Source organism: Varanus komodoensis, unplaced genomic scaffold (assembly GCF_004798865.1).
Source record: "Varanus komodoensis strain SLA01 unplaced genomic scaffold, ASM479886v1 scaffold25, whole genome shotgun sequence".
NCBI lineage: Eukaryota > Metazoa > Chordata > Lepidosauria > Squamata > Varanidae > Varanus > Varanus komodoensis.
This window is the reverse complement of record NW_025335661.1, coordinates 6,396,610-6,413,737: the sequence shown is the minus strand read 5'-3', so window position 1 is coordinate 6,413,737 and position 17,128 is coordinate 6,396,610. Positions and strand designations below refer to the sequence as shown.

Genomic DNA, 17,128 nt, shown 5'->3' with positions numbered 1-17,128 from the left:
CCCATTTGTCTCTCCATCTGTATCAATTGTTTCACATTGAGGGGCCTTTCCATATTTGCAGTCCACATGTGCAAAATGCAAGCACAGGATCTCAACGGGACAGGAAAATAGAGGAGGGACAAATATCAGGCTTTATCTGCACATAAATTTATGATTAATTCAAATTGCAGGCTATGGATCCACTTCTGCATAGATCTACTGACAGGTAGGTGCCTCTCTATTAGCAACAGGTTAGCAGGGGAAAAAGTTCCTAACTACCTTTGTCCAGATACCCCAGCTTTCTCCTAATGTGTTGACTTTCCTGAAACCAGAGGTGAACCTCTGACTAGGAACACTAACCAGGACGAGTTGTAGACCAAGCCAGCTTTTCCCACTGTGCCTGGGAACATACCAGTCAGGACTGAATTTATTCCAAGTTGTAAGCACCAATAATTGATTTACTCACATGTATTGGAAAGTATTCTTTAAAGTATCTCCATACAGTCCAATTTCGTACCCATTTAGATCTTCTCCCTCCATTTTGGGGTGTTTCCCAGTCAAGGTACAGCCAAAGTGCATAAAATGCTGAGATAAACCAGAAATCTCCAAAAAGGAAGATCAGGAAGACTGCACAACAGCACTGTGCTAAAAAGGAAATAAAAAAAGCTGAAAACATTTGAAGTATTCCACCCACACACAGTTTTAACTCAGTATGGTCTTCCTTTCTTTGTAATCTCAGTTGTGAGCCAAGAGTGACCCCTTGGTGGTTCACTCCATGTACCAAGTTCATACACTGAGGGTGCAAACAGAGGCATTCTCAGTGCCCACTACTCCCCAAAACTGTGAGACCTCTGGAGGTCCTAAACAGACCAAGACCTGTTTTAAAGTATGACAAGACCTCTTCATTCAGGAAAACTAGATAGGCAGGTAGTAGAGTGTGTCTGAGTGTATGTTTGTGTGTGTGCAGATGTTCAAGACAGACACCTAAATAATCACATTTAAGGGCTGTGTAACAAGAAGTCAATCACTCATCAGCTAACTCACCATCCTGCTGTGCACAACCATTGCGTCCCATGCACTAGTCCATGGGTTGCCTATACTGTATGTGGGTAAATTAAGATTACCTCCTAAAGGAGCAATCCTTTGGCCTGTAGACAGTGTCCGCTGGGGTAAGGTTCATTCATATTTCCAGCTCCAGGGCTGGAGACAGTAATCCAGACCTGTAGATGGGAGACTGGGGCTCTGATCGCCTGCCCCCACCTCCCTGTAGTAAGGCAGAAAGAACCGCAATGGCAGCTCTCTGAAGTTGGAAAACAACCTTGGACAAGGGCTAAAGGGAAAGCGGCAGAGGGGAGACTGGCGTAGCCAGAATATGAGTCATTCTTTTGCTTTTTCATATTTTTTGCTGTGGGCTTCCATAAATCAAAAGAAACAAAAACCATAAAATGAAATGATATATTAGTTTTCTCAGTGAAATTTGAGTAAATCAGTAACAGCAGATACATATGCAGTGTATGCCCCTATATATTTTATATAAATGAGGGGGGCTGAAAAAATCACAGCCTAACCCACTGTTATTGTTATCTCTTTTTTGTTTCAGTTTTATTTATTCTTGTGTTGTTCATTTTTTCTGCTTTTGTTACGTTTTTATTTTTTGTTTCATTTTATGCATCTTGGTTTTGCTTTGTTTGTTTTCTTTCTTTCTTTGTCTGGCCAAGAACTTTCCAGCACCCTCTTGCAGCAAGATATACTACTGTCTTAATTATATACAGGCATCAGTAAAAGCAGTCCAAATATCCATTTATACATCCATTTGTAGATCACACCTAAAGACCTCCCAGTGAAAAACAAAGTTTTGCCAAGTCCTCAGCCCGTTGTGTTATTGCCGGTGGCTGTTTGTTCTTACAGTGCTGTAATTTTAGTTGTTTAGCTGTCAAAACCATGCAGAAAATTAATTTATATTGGCCAAGAAGTTGGTATATAATCAAGAAGCACACATGCCTTGGTAAATATTAAAGAGGTTTCTCCCTCCCCCTCCCTCAAATCTTCCCCAAAAGATACGAGCTGTTTCAGTGCTTCCTTCCACTTCAAACTGCACTAGCTACACAGTTGAAAAAGGCTATCCAGCAAAAATGCAGAGCAGGAGGAGCTGGGAGTCAGAGATCATCGCTGCTTCTGAACAGGCTGCTCAAAATTCGAATTTGGAGGCTTGTGGGCATCTTGATTAGAGTGTGCCCTCAATTCATACCATTATAAATATTTGAGCATAAACTGTATTTTAACTTACACATCCCTGGAATCAATTCTTTACATCTTCAGGGGTTTATTAAGCTTTAGGAGGGCTTCTCCTTGATTTGGGAACATGTAACATGACATATAATCCTATCTATACACCCAAACTGGGATTTTGGTAATTCTGCCAAATGAAACATTAATCAAATCAGGGCAGGGTGTCATACCATCCTGCTTTTCAGCATTTAAATGTGATAAATAAGAGTTATGCTGAGACTATTTGGTTTGGTGCTATTAATGCTGCACAATATTTTCAAGCTGAAATTGGCCCAAAATGTCTATAATCTACTCTGGGAAACAAAACAGGAACCGTTCAGCTACACTTGTCATCTGCTCTGCATGCCTAAACTTAGTGATTACACAGTCTGGCTTATACAGACAATGCAGAATAAAAGACTGCAATAGAATCTCCACCCCAAAGAGGCTTGTATGGAGTTTGCTGTTTCCTGAAATGTAAGAATCATTCAAAAGCAGTGTGTCCCACTCGATTTCCACCTCCTTTGTGGCAACTCTAGTCAGCCAGAGTCCTTTCCATTCACAGTCCTCCATCGATGTCCTGTACAAACGAGGCAAGCAGCATCACATTGCCGACACCCACACATTTCTCATGCATGTCTGAAAGGGTCAGCTAATGTGTGCTATACAGCTACAAGCACCTAAGCTCACCCTTTCCAGTGTCTGGCAGTGATAGCTTTCTTGTATTTTATGAAGTTTGTAATTTTAGAGTTAAGACACTAACAGCATTTATACTTTGCACTGTTTTACATGGCTCCTTTTGAGGAAGGCCAAATATAATCAAATGAACAGCACAAAGATGGCCCAGTCTTGCTTCTTTCCATAGAATAACAATGTTTCTAACCTTGTTAACAATAACGTTGTTATCCACATGGAGGATTACAATGAATAAGTCTAAAGGAACACAACATGGGGAGAACTGGCTATATTCATAGTTAAGTATTTCCTCAGAAATAAGTCATATTGAGTCCAATGGGGGCTTATTCTCAGACAATCTCAGACAAGTACACAGACAATCTTAGCCTCTGGTTGTTTTAAAGGGCAACAAATTGAGAATAATTTGGCCATAAGCAGAATTGTTTAAAATTTCAAATACTGTAAAACATTCAAATTAAATACACTGGTTTAATTTCCATAATATACGTGTCATCCCTCACTGGCTATAATTTAGAACTATTTTGGCCAGGAAAGCAGCAACAAGGAAAAAAGGCAGGAAGAAAAGGCATGGAACAGGAAATATAGTCAGGACACTTCCCCCAGTGAGGACTAGTAAATCAGCTTTACAGACACAACAAAAATAGCACCAAATTTCAACAAATTTCACAGTAAACTTACTGTGCAAGTTCTGAATTTGTTGAAATTTGGCACTATATGAACACAGGTGCAAACTCCACAAAGAAAATATTCAAAAGATTATGGTCATGGTGAAATGTCCTCTTTCCCCTTGATTTTGACAATAAATACTTTTGAAATGTATGTTGCATCTCAGTTTAATTCCACACCACACCCATATCTAAAAGGCAAGATATATGGATGCAATTTGTGGCTGGGTGAGTTCCCGGCACAATGATGATTCAACACAGAACTACTTGGCTTAACAAAACTGCCACCCTTTCAGCACCTTGGCAAGATTCCATGTTGCTTGACATCAGTGTGACCTTGACTGAAGAACATCACACAAAGCAGTGACACTAGTCAAAGAATCCACAAAGGCCTCCACAATCCAGATAGCAATAAAAGCATCATAACTGGCTATAGTTCCAAGTGGGGCAGATCATCTGAACTAGCAACGTATTGAAACAGAGAAATCTGGCTCATTTGAGCTTGACAGATTTCTTGCCTGCCTTTCACCTGATGACTGGAAGCAGGCCAATTCAAGTATTTTCCACAGACTTCTGTCTCTAAGATTGTTCCAAGTAAGCAATCAAGGAGCACCACTTCCGTGCTACCTTTGTGCACGCTTTTGGAATGCGGAGGGATTATAGAGTAGTCACGGACCTTCATGTTAGGGTTAGGGTCTCAAAACAAGGAAATCTAGCTTTTTTTAGCATGATGGATTTCCTACTCTTTTCCAATGTGATGATAAGAAGGAAAGCCAAATTTGGGGAGAGGGTCTGCAGACTTTTGTTTCTAAGGCAAAGTGTAATTCACAGATTTAAAAAACCTGCACTAATGAAATCTGCAGAAATAAGCATGTGAAAACCTCTTGGCCCTGGAATAAGATGTGCAGAAGTGGCCAATTTGAATAATTTGCACAAATTGTTATTTGAGCAAATTGGTTGATTTTGCACAAATTGAAGCAGATGCATACTGTTTTCTGGTGCTAATTCATGGAAATGTCATTATCAGTTTTAAGATCACAGTTTCTCTTAGAAAAGGAAGTCAGTGAGCTGGCCGACTTGCATCACAGCAAGTGTGCACCAGCAGAGAGCAAACAAACTGGAATCTGGAAGCTGAATTAAGCAAATCCATTGGATTTTTGTCACCCTATTGGATTCCTCATCTATCTCTACTGTGAACTTCACTCTCCTCTCCTTAAGGACAAATATGAAGCTGAATGAACTCTAAAACACTAAGACCAGAACAAATTCAGACACACCCGATATTGTGTGTCTGTTTGAATAAGTTACTGAGTGAATTCATGAGTCAAATAGATCAACAATAAGCTAGTCTGAACCCTTAAGAGATTTTGTACTTTTGTACTTTTGATAGTTTCTATCAAAAGCCTGTTGATGACTTTTGTGTAAAGCTTGGCAGGAGCTGCTTCTTCATGAAAGGTGACTGGCTGTGGTATGGGCAGCTCTGCCTGCCAATTTCTGCATGCCTTACAGAGCCAACGCAAGACCTTGAATGTGTAAGCGATCGGCCATCTAGGCTTGACAGGGCCAAGAAATCAGCACAATAAACATCCAAGAGTGTGCCCAGACCAGCCATTCCAAATCTGGTGTTGTTCAGATGTGTTAGACTATATCTCCCATCAACCACAACCAGCTTGGCTATGCTGGCTGGGGGATAATAGGAATTGCAGCCAGACACATCTGGCAGGCATCAGGTTGCTGACAGCTGCTCTAGAACATGGCTCTTGTTGCATTTAATTTCACTTTTGCCCTTCACTGATCTGAGCAAACCTCCTTAGCTTGATGTGGGATTCCAACTCTCATAATTATCTTTTTTATATCTTCACATATGTCTTCACATCCCCGGTGTATCTCAGTGACTTTGACTAGCCACTATATATAGTATATCTCAGCCCCATGAAGATAATGCGCAGGATACCATGCACATTGCCTTGAAATGATTACAGAAAGGGCAAGATACACATCTTGTTGGTGGTGGGTTTGTGTGTGTGTGGGCGGGGGAACCTTCTGTAGTGTGATGGCTTCAGTGAAGCCTTGAAATTGTAAGCACATCTATAAAGGGCAAGAGGGCTAGAAAGAAAAGAGATGGGGAAAGTATGGAAAGGGTCTTTCTATTAGACGATCTCTGCTGTACTCACAATTTCTGCTGTATTCCTTCTCCCCTGATTAAGATGCCTGTAATCTTTGAGTTCAGAAATGCATGGGCTTCCCCATTGGAATGTACCATAAATTGTTTTAAATCTGGTATTTTATATGGTATGTTATTACCAGTGTTTGTGGTTTGTAATTCTATGAATTGTTCCAAACTGGCCAGAGAACTTTGGCTATTGAACAGTATGAAAAGGAAAGGAAAATAAAAAGAATGGTTAAAATATGATTTTCTTAAGGATTAAAAATATGAAAAGAAAGAAACCACAGACATGTTTGTCTCAAAGTCATGGTACTGAAACAGGTTATCTCCTCTTTGCTTCATTCACACTGGGTGTTCTGCACATGTAAGATGATACATTACACTAATTGAATTAAACAGAAAAATCTCCTCCAGTGCCATGGCTCTAGTTTCCACTAATGAATAATAAATGGTGAAGGATCTGCCAAACCATTAGTTGGGATGGCAAAGAGCTGACTTATCTCACTGGCAAAAGATCAGGCAAGCAGAGTGGCATGTTATGACAAAGATTAATCCCTTTTCACCAATTATTGGTAACATTTTCTTCCTTATATTTTTTCTGCAATGTATCTTATGAGTTACATTAGACCTGGAAAGGCCCATTCAGCAAGGCTGCATCCATATTTAGAAGCCTGTGCCTAACCTGGTTTGAGCAGGAATGACAGGAGACTCAGTCCCTTTCATCTGTTTTTCCGGGCATCAAGCCCCATGAAGCTACATTCCTCTTTATCCATGACACAGTGCCCTTGATCTTTATAGATGATGAATAAGAGAACAACTGCTACTGTTGTCTGCTCAGTTTTGGAGGGTAGTCTTTGGCAGAAACTAGAGGAAAGGCAAGGGAGATGAACTTCAAGCCAGACATTCAAAGAGAGTGCTTTGGTAAATTCAGGCACTTGGCCTTGAATTGCTATTAGTCATGGAGAAGCATTTCATAAGGACACGGACACTCTGTTATTGGAGGATATTCTTGCAACTCTGGCTGACCCTACTAACCATGGAAAAGGGAGACTCCTCCTGATTTTTTACTCATGCCAATGCTCACTTAGATACACCATGCCTTTTCAAAGTTTGCCATGTGGATGCAACCATCTGCATTCTGTCTGCTCAGAAATTGACCCAGTTCTGACATAGGGTTCTGGGGGAGCCATGGCTTATCATGCATCCTGCCCATTCACATCTGGCTCCTCCTGCAGCTGGTAGCAGCTAAACAAACTGTGGACCTTCCCGTTGGCTCATGACTATGGTTTCTGGTCACCCTATAATGCAATAAACCTCATAATGCAGTAACTCACTTGCCAACACTTGACCCATTTGCAAATATGAGAAGAACAAATGGACTTTCCCCACAAATGTAGTGGAGCTTAAGTTGAAATCTCTTATAAGAGAGCAGCTAAGTGCAACTAATCTCTTCATCTTTAAGACTGGTGCCATTTTCCTTCCCACTTGAAACAGGGCATCATAGTTCAACTTGGAAATTGTTTTAGAAATATTATTGAGCAGGCAACCTGAGTTCTAGAACCAAACCCCAGCATTTTCAGAGATGTTCAGTTGAAGGGCAGGAGCTCAGTTGTGGAGCTGCTGCTTCACAAGCAGAAGTCCCAGGTTGAAGCACCAGCGTCTCCAGGTAGCACTGGAAAAACTGCCTGAAAGGCTGGAGAGCTAATGCCAGCCAATATTACAATGATGCAGAGGGGGATCAGCTCCCAGGGACTCCAGTCAATGGGCCTCTTCTAGAGTGAGAGTTGTTGGCCGAACCTTGGTGGCTAGGTACCTGAGGGGTGATCATTCTTGCTTGGCCACAGTGATGCAAGTGCTGGTAGCCTCAAGAGTGGATTAATGCAATGCACTCGATGAGGGCTGCACCTAAGACTGCTTCAGAGCTAGTGCAGAATGCAGCAGCTCAGCTTTTGTCAAGGGCTGTCGCTTTGCAGCATGCAATTCCTTTCCTGAAGGGACATGCACTGGCTACCATGTTACTACTGAGCCACGTTTATAGTTCTAGTGTACTAAGCCCTGAACAACTTGGGACCAGGATAGTTAAGCATGGTAGTTTCTTACCAATCAGTCACTGCAGGAGATTGTCATGGTAGCTGCACATGGACCCATGGTCCAACTGGAGTGTACCAGAAGAAAAGCCTTCAGTATGGTGGCCCCATTTCTATAGAATTCCCTGCCTTGGAAGGTCAGGGAAGCACCAACATTGTGCTGTTTTTGGTACCCGCTAAAACAGTTGTAATCCAGGAAGACTTTTCTTGTTGACCAGCTACAGTGTTAATGTTATGCTATTTTAAAATGTTTTAAACCTGTTTGGATTTGGAACAGTATTTTATAAATAAATAGATAGATAAATAAATAAATAAATAAATAAATAAGGAACATAGCAGTAATTATGATACAGTACATTCCATTCCCCCACTGCCTATGGTGAAAATTGCAGCTAAGCAAAAAGGGAGCAGGGAATTCTGAACAGGAGCTGGAGGCTGGGGTAGCAGTTAACATCAGTCTATCTATTGATTAAAAAGTTCTAGTGCTTTCATGCTGCACTATCTCTTAAAAGAGTGCTCAGCTGGAAACCAGCTCTATTAGCACAGAGATGGACATTTTCAGCTTGGCATGAGATGCCACTCTGAGAACCATGTTTGGCAGAAAGACAGCAGATAAATTAAGTAAGTGTAAGTAATTTTTCCTGTATAACTGTCCTTGAAATCTTATAAGATTCGGATTAAACCATGATGGAAATCCAGTTGTTTATCCCTTGTTCAACCTTGGCAACCTTTCCTATTAAAAGGGCATGACTCCAATTTCTCAGGAAATTCTTTTGTCAGGAGGCTAATTGTTATTTGGCCTCCTGTACATGCATGAGGGCAGTGGAGTTTGCCTGCCTGCCTCCAAGACCCTTGGCTTCATCTCTGGAAATGGACTGAGACATTTAGAGACCTTTAAATAAACCCCCGCAGGGATGCAGAAGCAGTACCAGTTTCATGACAATACTTGAAGTTTAAGAGGTATTGTGTCATTCAGTACCTCTCTGAAACTTCTGTCTTTTTTGGCAAGCAATGCTTGTTTGTAATTTGCATAATAAAGGTAATTAGCAAGACACAGGGGCTGAGCAAGTGACAGCTATCTACTGATCTCTGGTTGTTCATTCCCACCATCACCACCACCACCACAAGTTGAGAGACCCTGGACCTGGACCAGCCTACCTGCACTGCTGCTGCAAAGGTAGTCTTGACTTGTCCACAGTGGCAGCCAAGCTGACACTTTCCCACCTGCTTTTACCTGCTGGAAAGGCTAGGCAAGTGGGGTCCTTGGCATGGGAGGGAAGGAACCACAATGTTTTATTTGGTTTAGCAAACCAAGGCCTAAGTTGGGCTGAGAACTTTTTAGAAAGTAATTATTTTATTGATATTTGCTTTTCAAATGGTTCGATTTCCTAAGAGCAATCCTATTTTTATTTGTTGCAAATGTCCTAGATGATTTTTTTCCCCTAGATTTGACCTGGTTGTACCTACCAAAGTGCTAATAAATGCTGCCTTAATTGCTATTGTTATTGGCAAACATCTGCTTTTGTTTGAGGAATTGTTTGAGGAAAATATTTTAGGAAATACTGGCACCCTCGGGCTGCAGGTCTTTGCACAATTAGTAGAGAAATATTGAAACTATTAGAGCTCACTGAAAAAATGAGTTTAGGATTATATTGACAGACATCAGAATGTGGAAAGAAAATGATTGATAAGTATTTGGACTAATACCAAGCCAATACTTTTTAATTTCTAAAAAATAAGAAGGAACATCTGAAGGTGCAAGACTAGAAAGCCTATAGGTCATATGCAATTCTAATCTTGCTTATTGAAGCTTCATTGAAATAGAATTTATGTTAGTCATGAATGGAGTTTATGTTAGCCTCATTGAAATGGAGTTTATGTTAGTCATGACTTACTCATTTCAATGACCTATTCAGGTAATATGATAACCTACCAAGGTTCAGTTAACCCTTGGACCACCAGGGCATGCCTCAGCTGCCATTAGAATATGTAAGCCTGCTAGGGGCTACTGTGGTATCATCCAAAACCAAGCAACAGGGTTAAAGAAAATTCCGGTTTAGGTTATGCAAGGATGTTTAACACTTAAATAACCCCTGTTGGCCAGATTCAGAAGATAAAACAAGCCACAACAACCACTCTAACAGGGGCTTGAGCCTTCATAATGGTAGCCAGCCTGTACTGCAACCCACAATGGGCTGTTGTGTCATGCAAAAAGGTTATATTGAAAGGGCTAATTTTGGACAAAGAACCTCAAAACTCAGAGCCAAGAAGGGCAGCATTAACTCTAGGGCAAAGATACTGAGAAAATTTGTTAATCTGCAAGCAAGAAATTGGAGCGTTCCTATGAATAAATATTTTCTTTAACACCATTTGAGATTTACAGCTTTCTTGATGAAAAGGGCAAAGAGGTTTGTAGAAAACCCTGCTTGACCTCTCTTTCCTCACAGGCCTGACTGCCTCTCGCTGGTGTTCTAGGGGTTGTCACTTCAATTTTGCAGTCCTTAATAAGGAAAACTGAACAGGAAGTTAGAGAAAAGGTCAGGAACCAACAATAACTGTGCTAATAAACTAAGTTTCTATTGATGCATATGATCTGTTCCAATGTTTTCAATCCCATCTCCTAGACTACCATTCTGTGCAGTTAATGTATATCCATGCAAACCATGTCACTTAATTGTATGCAGAAGCATAGCACAATTTTAGACATTGTGTTAACCCTAACCCTAAACATTTACTTAGAAGTAAATGCCACTGAGTTCAATGGGAGTTACTTTCAGGTAAATGTGCCTTACAATTGAAGATGTAGCCTATGAGCATCTGAAGACTATTTTTCTCTTTCTACTTAGATCATTTGGCAGAGTTCCCCAATATTTTGGGGATTCTGGAAGTGTATTCCCAATACGCTGGACTGCAGCTTCCAAATTCCCAGTCAACTTGCCCAATGATATGTAATTATGAGAGCTGCAGTCCAAACATCAGGTTGGAGAAAACTGTGCCTCAGGCTAGTTATTCTTGATAAGGGCTTCTCAAAGTTGTTCCTTGTAAGTTACACAGCAGCAAACTAATTTATTTACAAAGCATCAGAGTGATTTGGAGATGTGCTATGGTACAAGTTTGTAAATACTGCCACTGTGCTTAATTTATGTACTATCCAAAATAATTTAACATCACTCATGTCCTATCCGTCAAATCCTGGTTGTTGTGCCCAAGTCATATTTTGAGTTTCCTCTGGACATTGTCTAAATATCTAGTGCTTTGATTTCATAAAGGATGCAGTTTAAAGCACACAGGACTGAAAAAGTTTGCTTTAGGCATTTTCCAATAAGCGAAGCTGTTAGCTGTTCCTCAGGGATTCTTGAACATTATTTAATAAAGGCACCAGTTACTTGAGTTTAGTTTGCTCCAACCAGAGCTATGCCAAATAATGCTGAGAATAGACTGATTTTTTTATGGGGGGTGATTCTAGATCTCAATTTCTGTATCACTATAGTAATAATGCTAAATACATTTATTTGGAAGTAGTTATTGAAACCAGTTAGATTTACTTCCGTGTAAACAGATTTACAGTTATGGAACTGGTCTGCTTTCAGAACAGGAAACACAGAAGCTGGGCAGAAGAGAATCCACATTGCTCAGCACTTGTGGCTTCACAAAAGGAAGTGCACACATGCAGTGAAAACTGATTCCCCAGATATGCTAAACATTTTCATCGTACCTGCTTGAAATTTGGCAGCCTTGTTTTTGGGGGAATATCTTTTAAACATGAGACTTTGAAAGAACAGAATAAACCTTTCAGCAACCATAAAGGTCTGATAAACCATAAAGTTATGCCTGTCTGCGTTTTTTTCCTAGTGACTTTGTTTTAAACATTTCTACTTGACTTTCCCAAAGCTCAGGGTAGCTTACAATTCAACACTGTAGCCTTAGAAAACGTGGTTTTATTTTACATCAAAGGAAGTGGTTCCAGAATCCCAAAAGTCACATGTGATCTGGACAATCCTTACTGGTCCAAACTGTAGGATGGCAACTATTTGCTTTACTTTGTTACATAATAGCTGTCTAGAGAGATATGGATATAAAGGTAGCAGCAGGCAAAATCAAGAAACTCTGGTTAAGCCTTAATCAACAGTTCCCTGGAACGTGCAGGATGAAATGAAACCAAGCCAGTGCTTAGTTCAAACAGTATAACTCTGGTTTTAACAAATGACTTAATGTCTAGAGAGTAAAGGATCTTGGAAGCAGCTCCTTTCAAACTGGCAATGAATTGGTTGAAACAAGCAGGCCATGCCTATGCTATTTGTTGTTGTTAGATGCAAAGTCGTGACCAACCCATCCCAACCCCATGGACAACATTCCTCCAGGCCTTCCTGTCCTCCACCATCCCCTGGAATCCACCTAAGCTTGGCTACACTGTATAGCCACCTTCAGGAGTAATGGCCACATCAGCAAAAGAAAATCGATCTCCCCAGTGGTGATGAAGGTGGAGAAACTTCTGAAGTGCAGCTCCTGGACAGTAACAATAGCTGACGGTGGTACTGGAGGAAGATCTTTCACATACAGTGGACGTGATGCCTAAACTACCTCTGGGTAGTACTGTGTAGAAGAAGCAACAATAAACTGCCTATCATTTTTCTTACCTTGAACATCCTATGATGGCTCTACTAACAGACTGAGAAAAAAAGGACTAAGGGGCATTCCCTTCGAAATCTATGAAGTGGTAGCAAGGAATAAAACTCCTTTCACAGAAGATACTTTTATTTTGAAATACCCAGATCTCAGAATCATTTCTATCCATCTTTTAAGTTCAAGGAGTGGGAAAATGGGGTACTTTGCAGAATTATATTGGGATAGAAACATGTTCTCCTCCTCCATATAATAGCATGCAATTCTATTTTGCACAGCTTCAGCATCCCTCCATTGCTTCCAGTACTTTGCCATGTGGTGACTTGCAAGATTAGTTCCACCACCAACACACACACAGATTGCAGAATTGCAATAAGGACATCCTAAATCAGGAGGTTGAGTTGCTGAAGCTCTAGAAACATAGCTACATATCTAGAAACATAGAAACAGAACGAGTCATAAGGGACCTCCCGGGCCATTTAGTCTGACCCGCGGCTCTGCTCATGACATGCCTACCATGTGAATGTCCAACCTATCCTTGAACAAAATCTATTTCATGACAACAGAATTACCTAGAAACCCAAAACGACCAGATCTTCTTTTCAATGCTGAATCCCCGAAGAGGACTTTCCCCAGCTTGGGCTGTTGGACTACTCCTTCTAGCATCCAAGGATGCTGGGAGTTGTAGTCCAACTGATCTGGAGGGCATTCGGATGGAAAAGGCTGCCTCACACTTCCCCTAGGTCAAGTTCTGCTGGGTTGAGCTGGGCTTCCTCTCAGACACGTGGGAACATGGTAGCGCCAGGCTCAACCGTATGAACCCATCCGCTGGGATGTTCAAGTCGCCGCCGGGAGGAGCTGAAGGCTTTTCTCCCAAGCGAACGTGGTTCGTCAGGACCAGGCGCACACACAAGGCGAGCAGATGCGGGGAGGGCACCCCGCGCAGCCCCGGTTACCTAGCAGCAGGAAGGAGAAGACCCATTGCAACACGGCCGCCGTCTGCGCTCTCCGCGCCAGGGGAATGTGGAGCGGGGCGAATTCGACCTTCATGTCCCCGCTGTCCGTGGCGCAAGGTGGAGAACGCGCCGAAAGGGTCAGAGGCGAGCCGTCTCGCCTCGGCTCCTGCAACAAGGCGGGGTCCCAGCGCGGCGGCGCCTGCCAGCCCGTAATCCCACTCCGAGCGAGCCGAGCGCCTCCTTCCAAGTTTGGAGACCTCCGGTCCCGGAACAGCGGGTCAGTCGGGCCGCCCAGCGGTTCCCAGCTGCCTCGCCTACCACGCTCAGGCATCCCGTAGCGCCTGCCTCCCCACGAACTCCTGGAGGGCAACCTGACCTGCCGGCCGCCGTCGCCCTCTCCCGGCCGCCGGACAGCGAGGCTTCGGCGGGTTGTTTTCCTGCAAGGCGCAGAGGTGATCGCCGGAGCAGGAGCAGGGGCAGCGGCGTGGAAGCGGCGCGGTGCGCGTTGCCTTCGGAGCAGCGTGGGGTGTCCCTCCTGCGGCCGCTCGCGGGCAGCGGGTCGTGGCTCCAGAGCCGAGAGCGGCTCTGCGGAAGTGCCGGCCGCTGCACGGCGGGATAGGAGGAGGGGAGCGCATTTGGGCCCTGCGGAGGGGAGCAGGTTTTGTCCCGTGTGAACGAGAAACGCGGCACATTTCAGCTTATCCAAGCCCCGAAGCGTGGCACTGTTTTTCTGCGCTGTATTTTGTTTGCATACCTGTGATTTTGTATTGTTTTTTTCATTTTCTGATATAGTACTATAAAACTCCTAGATCATTTTATTTTACAAGGAGTTTAATTGCTTTACTAAAGACATATTAATATTCCCATTCTTCCCTGAATCTCTAAAGTAAATCCTATTGAGTGTGGGTGGTGGTAACACTGCTCACCATGTTTCCGGTTGTCACAGGCTTCTTTATCTCAAGGACCAGTTTATGATTCAGTTATTTCTAAGTGGCAAGAGGGACCTCTCCTTCATTTAACTGTGGGGGTCTAGCTATGGGGGTGTGGGGCTTGGCCCTTTCTTGCCCTGCATTTATAGGTTCCTGATCCTAAGCATGTTTGAGCACAATCCTATGCAAGCGAAGACCTGCAATGTCTAGCTTGCCCGCAGTTAAAAGTGCAAGAAATTACATGCCCGTGGCAGCATAAGACCTAACCAATTAGCCACCAAACAAAATAATTATACAAATAGCACATTCTGTGTTGTGCTAAAAGTCATAGGGCACAATCCTATTCACATTTGGACAGAACAAAACTAGCTGACATGCTGGAAGCTATAGGCTTTTTTTTTCTGACTAAAACATTTCACCTTAAAATACAAAAAAGGCCCCATTCATTTCAAATGGGCCATGCTGCCTTGTAATACGAATGGGCCTGAATTGTTCATTCAAAACTTAGTACCCCAAAATACTTAGCTGCAGAATAGGAATAGCTCATAACAATATATTGGGGGGTGGGTGATCCATTTTCCCTCAGCTATTGTGAGGACTGCAACTAACCACAGAGGAGAAATGGAAGCCTGAGCTGATTGATGGTCTCTGCCAACAAAAATTCGTGCATGTTGATCCTGTGATTTCAGCTACCCCAAGGTTCCCTTTGATTTGTTTGCAAGAGCTGGGCTGAAAGAAGGGGCCATTGGTAGAAGGGCTTAGAAATGTCCCAAGCACCTAAACAAACAAGGATCTATCCTCTCCTGACCAGTGGCGGCCTACTGCATTTCCTTTTGGGGAACACTTGTGAAGAAGAGGGTCTGCCAGTAGGAAAAATGCCCTCATTTCCATATTCCTCATTTCTAACAGCTACAAATTACTGGCACCTCCAGTGCAGGAGGGCAGAAATACTGACAAACTGAAAGCTAATGAATTGGCAGGCCTAGATGGTATCCATCCTAGTGTTCTTAAAAAGTTCAAATGTGAACAAGAATATGTAACATATCCCTAAGATCAGAGGACTGGAGAAAGACCACTGGTACAACCAATTTTTAAAAAAGAGTTGAGGAAACTGGATACCTGTTAACTTGATGTCTGTTTAGAGTAAACTGGTGGAAATCATTATTAAAGATGAAATGTATAAGCATATTGAGAGAAATGTCTTGCTGAAAAACAACATGGTTTTTGTAAAAGTAATTTCTATCTCACCAACTGTATAGAATTATTTCAGCAAACATGTGGATGGGGTTCAGTATACATTGTTTCATTGGGCACAATTCTATAGCAATACATGTATCACTCAGAGACTTACAGTCATCCTATGCAGGGTTGAAAGAGAGATGAAGGTAATCTTTGCCTCCCTGTACTTCTAGCCTGCATTTTTCATTAGATGGGCCTTTTTACCCATTTAGCTAAGACATTTTGGAGGGGGAGAGGAGGAGGCTGGAAAAGCTTCAGGACAGCTCACATGTTGGCCTCTGCAGTCTCTTCTTTCCCCTGCCCACTGAAACAACCCTTTTAACCTCCCTTTGAGGTTATTTTCTGACCTTAGAGAGTAGCTGGCATGGTTCTTTTCTTACCATCCGCAAGAACGTGGTGGTTTTGGAGCTTCATTCCAAAGCCAGAGGGCAGTCTCTGAACTAAGAGCTGTGAAACAGATATATGCTATGGTTCCTCAGATGCTTTTTAGAAGGAACCATAGAATTCTCTCTCTGATTTCTAAAGGGTGTTTGACCAAGTCCTTCATCAAAGACTCCAGAGCAAATTTAGCAGTCACAGAATAAAAGAAAAGGTCCTCTTATAGACCAGTAACTCATTAGAGAAGAGCACAAAGCAAATAAGTTGAAATAAATGGTAAATTCTTCTAATGGGGAAATGAAAATAGTAGGATCCCACAGGGATCTGTAGTGGGACCAAACGCATTCATTCATTCATTCATTCAAAGCTTTTATATCTCATCCAGCTACTGGCATCTCAGGACAGTTTTACAATAAAAGCAACACAAATAAATTGCAGCACAGCATCCAATACTTCAGTATAATGCAAACCCACATTAAAACCTATTAGAATCATAGAAGAGGCCATGAAGGTCATTGAGTCCTTGCTGTTGCAGGACACTATGTTACACCATCCCACTCAGATATTTTATGTTTAAACATAAATGTTAAAATAATGGGAAATAAAAAGGTTTTGCCTAGCACTGAAAAGAATAAAGTGTCAGTATCAGGCGAACCTCTCTGGGGAGTGTATTCCATAATCAGGGTACCACCGCAGAGAAGGTTCTTCTCTGGGTAGCCACCCTCCCAATCTCCTTCAAGGAGGGCTCCCAGAGAAGCACATCCACCTCAGATCTTAAGAGACGAGAAGGCACATAGGGAAGGTCTCAATGTATTCATGAATGACTTGGAATTAGGAGTGAGCAATGAGGAGGCAAGTTTTGTAGATGACACCAAATCATTTAGTGTGTAGTTAAAACAAAGAAAGATTGTGAGAAGCTCCAAAACAATCTCTCCAAATGGGTATCAGAACAGTAAATGTGATTCAATGTAATCAAGTCTAATGTGATGCATTTTTGAGCAATAAATCTCAACTTCATGTATAGCCTCATGCGATCTGAGCTAAAAGTGATTAACCAAGAAAAATATCTTGAGATTGTAGGGAACAGCTCAATGAAATGTTAATCCATTGTGAAAAAGGACACTATACCTAAAAAGTATAT

At 42.1% G+C, this 17,128-nt stretch overlaps 1 protein-coding gene across 3 annotated transcripts in view; it reads right to left on the bottom strand.

The window, feature by feature from the left end:
• MOGAT1 (monoacylglycerol O-acyltransferase 1) overlaps positions 1–17,128 on the bottom strand; it is a 33,154-nt gene that overhangs the window by 14,388 nt on the left and 1,638 nt on the right. For 2 of the 3 annotated variants that reach the window (XM_044432960.1, XM_044432961.1), the window contains one exon: positions 446–624. In XM_044432960.1, the coding sequence (XP_044288895.1) occupies positions 446–624 (179 nt within the window). Of the gene's footprint in view, positions 1–445; positions 625–13,441; positions 13,667–17,128 lie in introns of those variants that run through there. The other variant, XM_044432962.1, reaches the window with a different exon arrangement.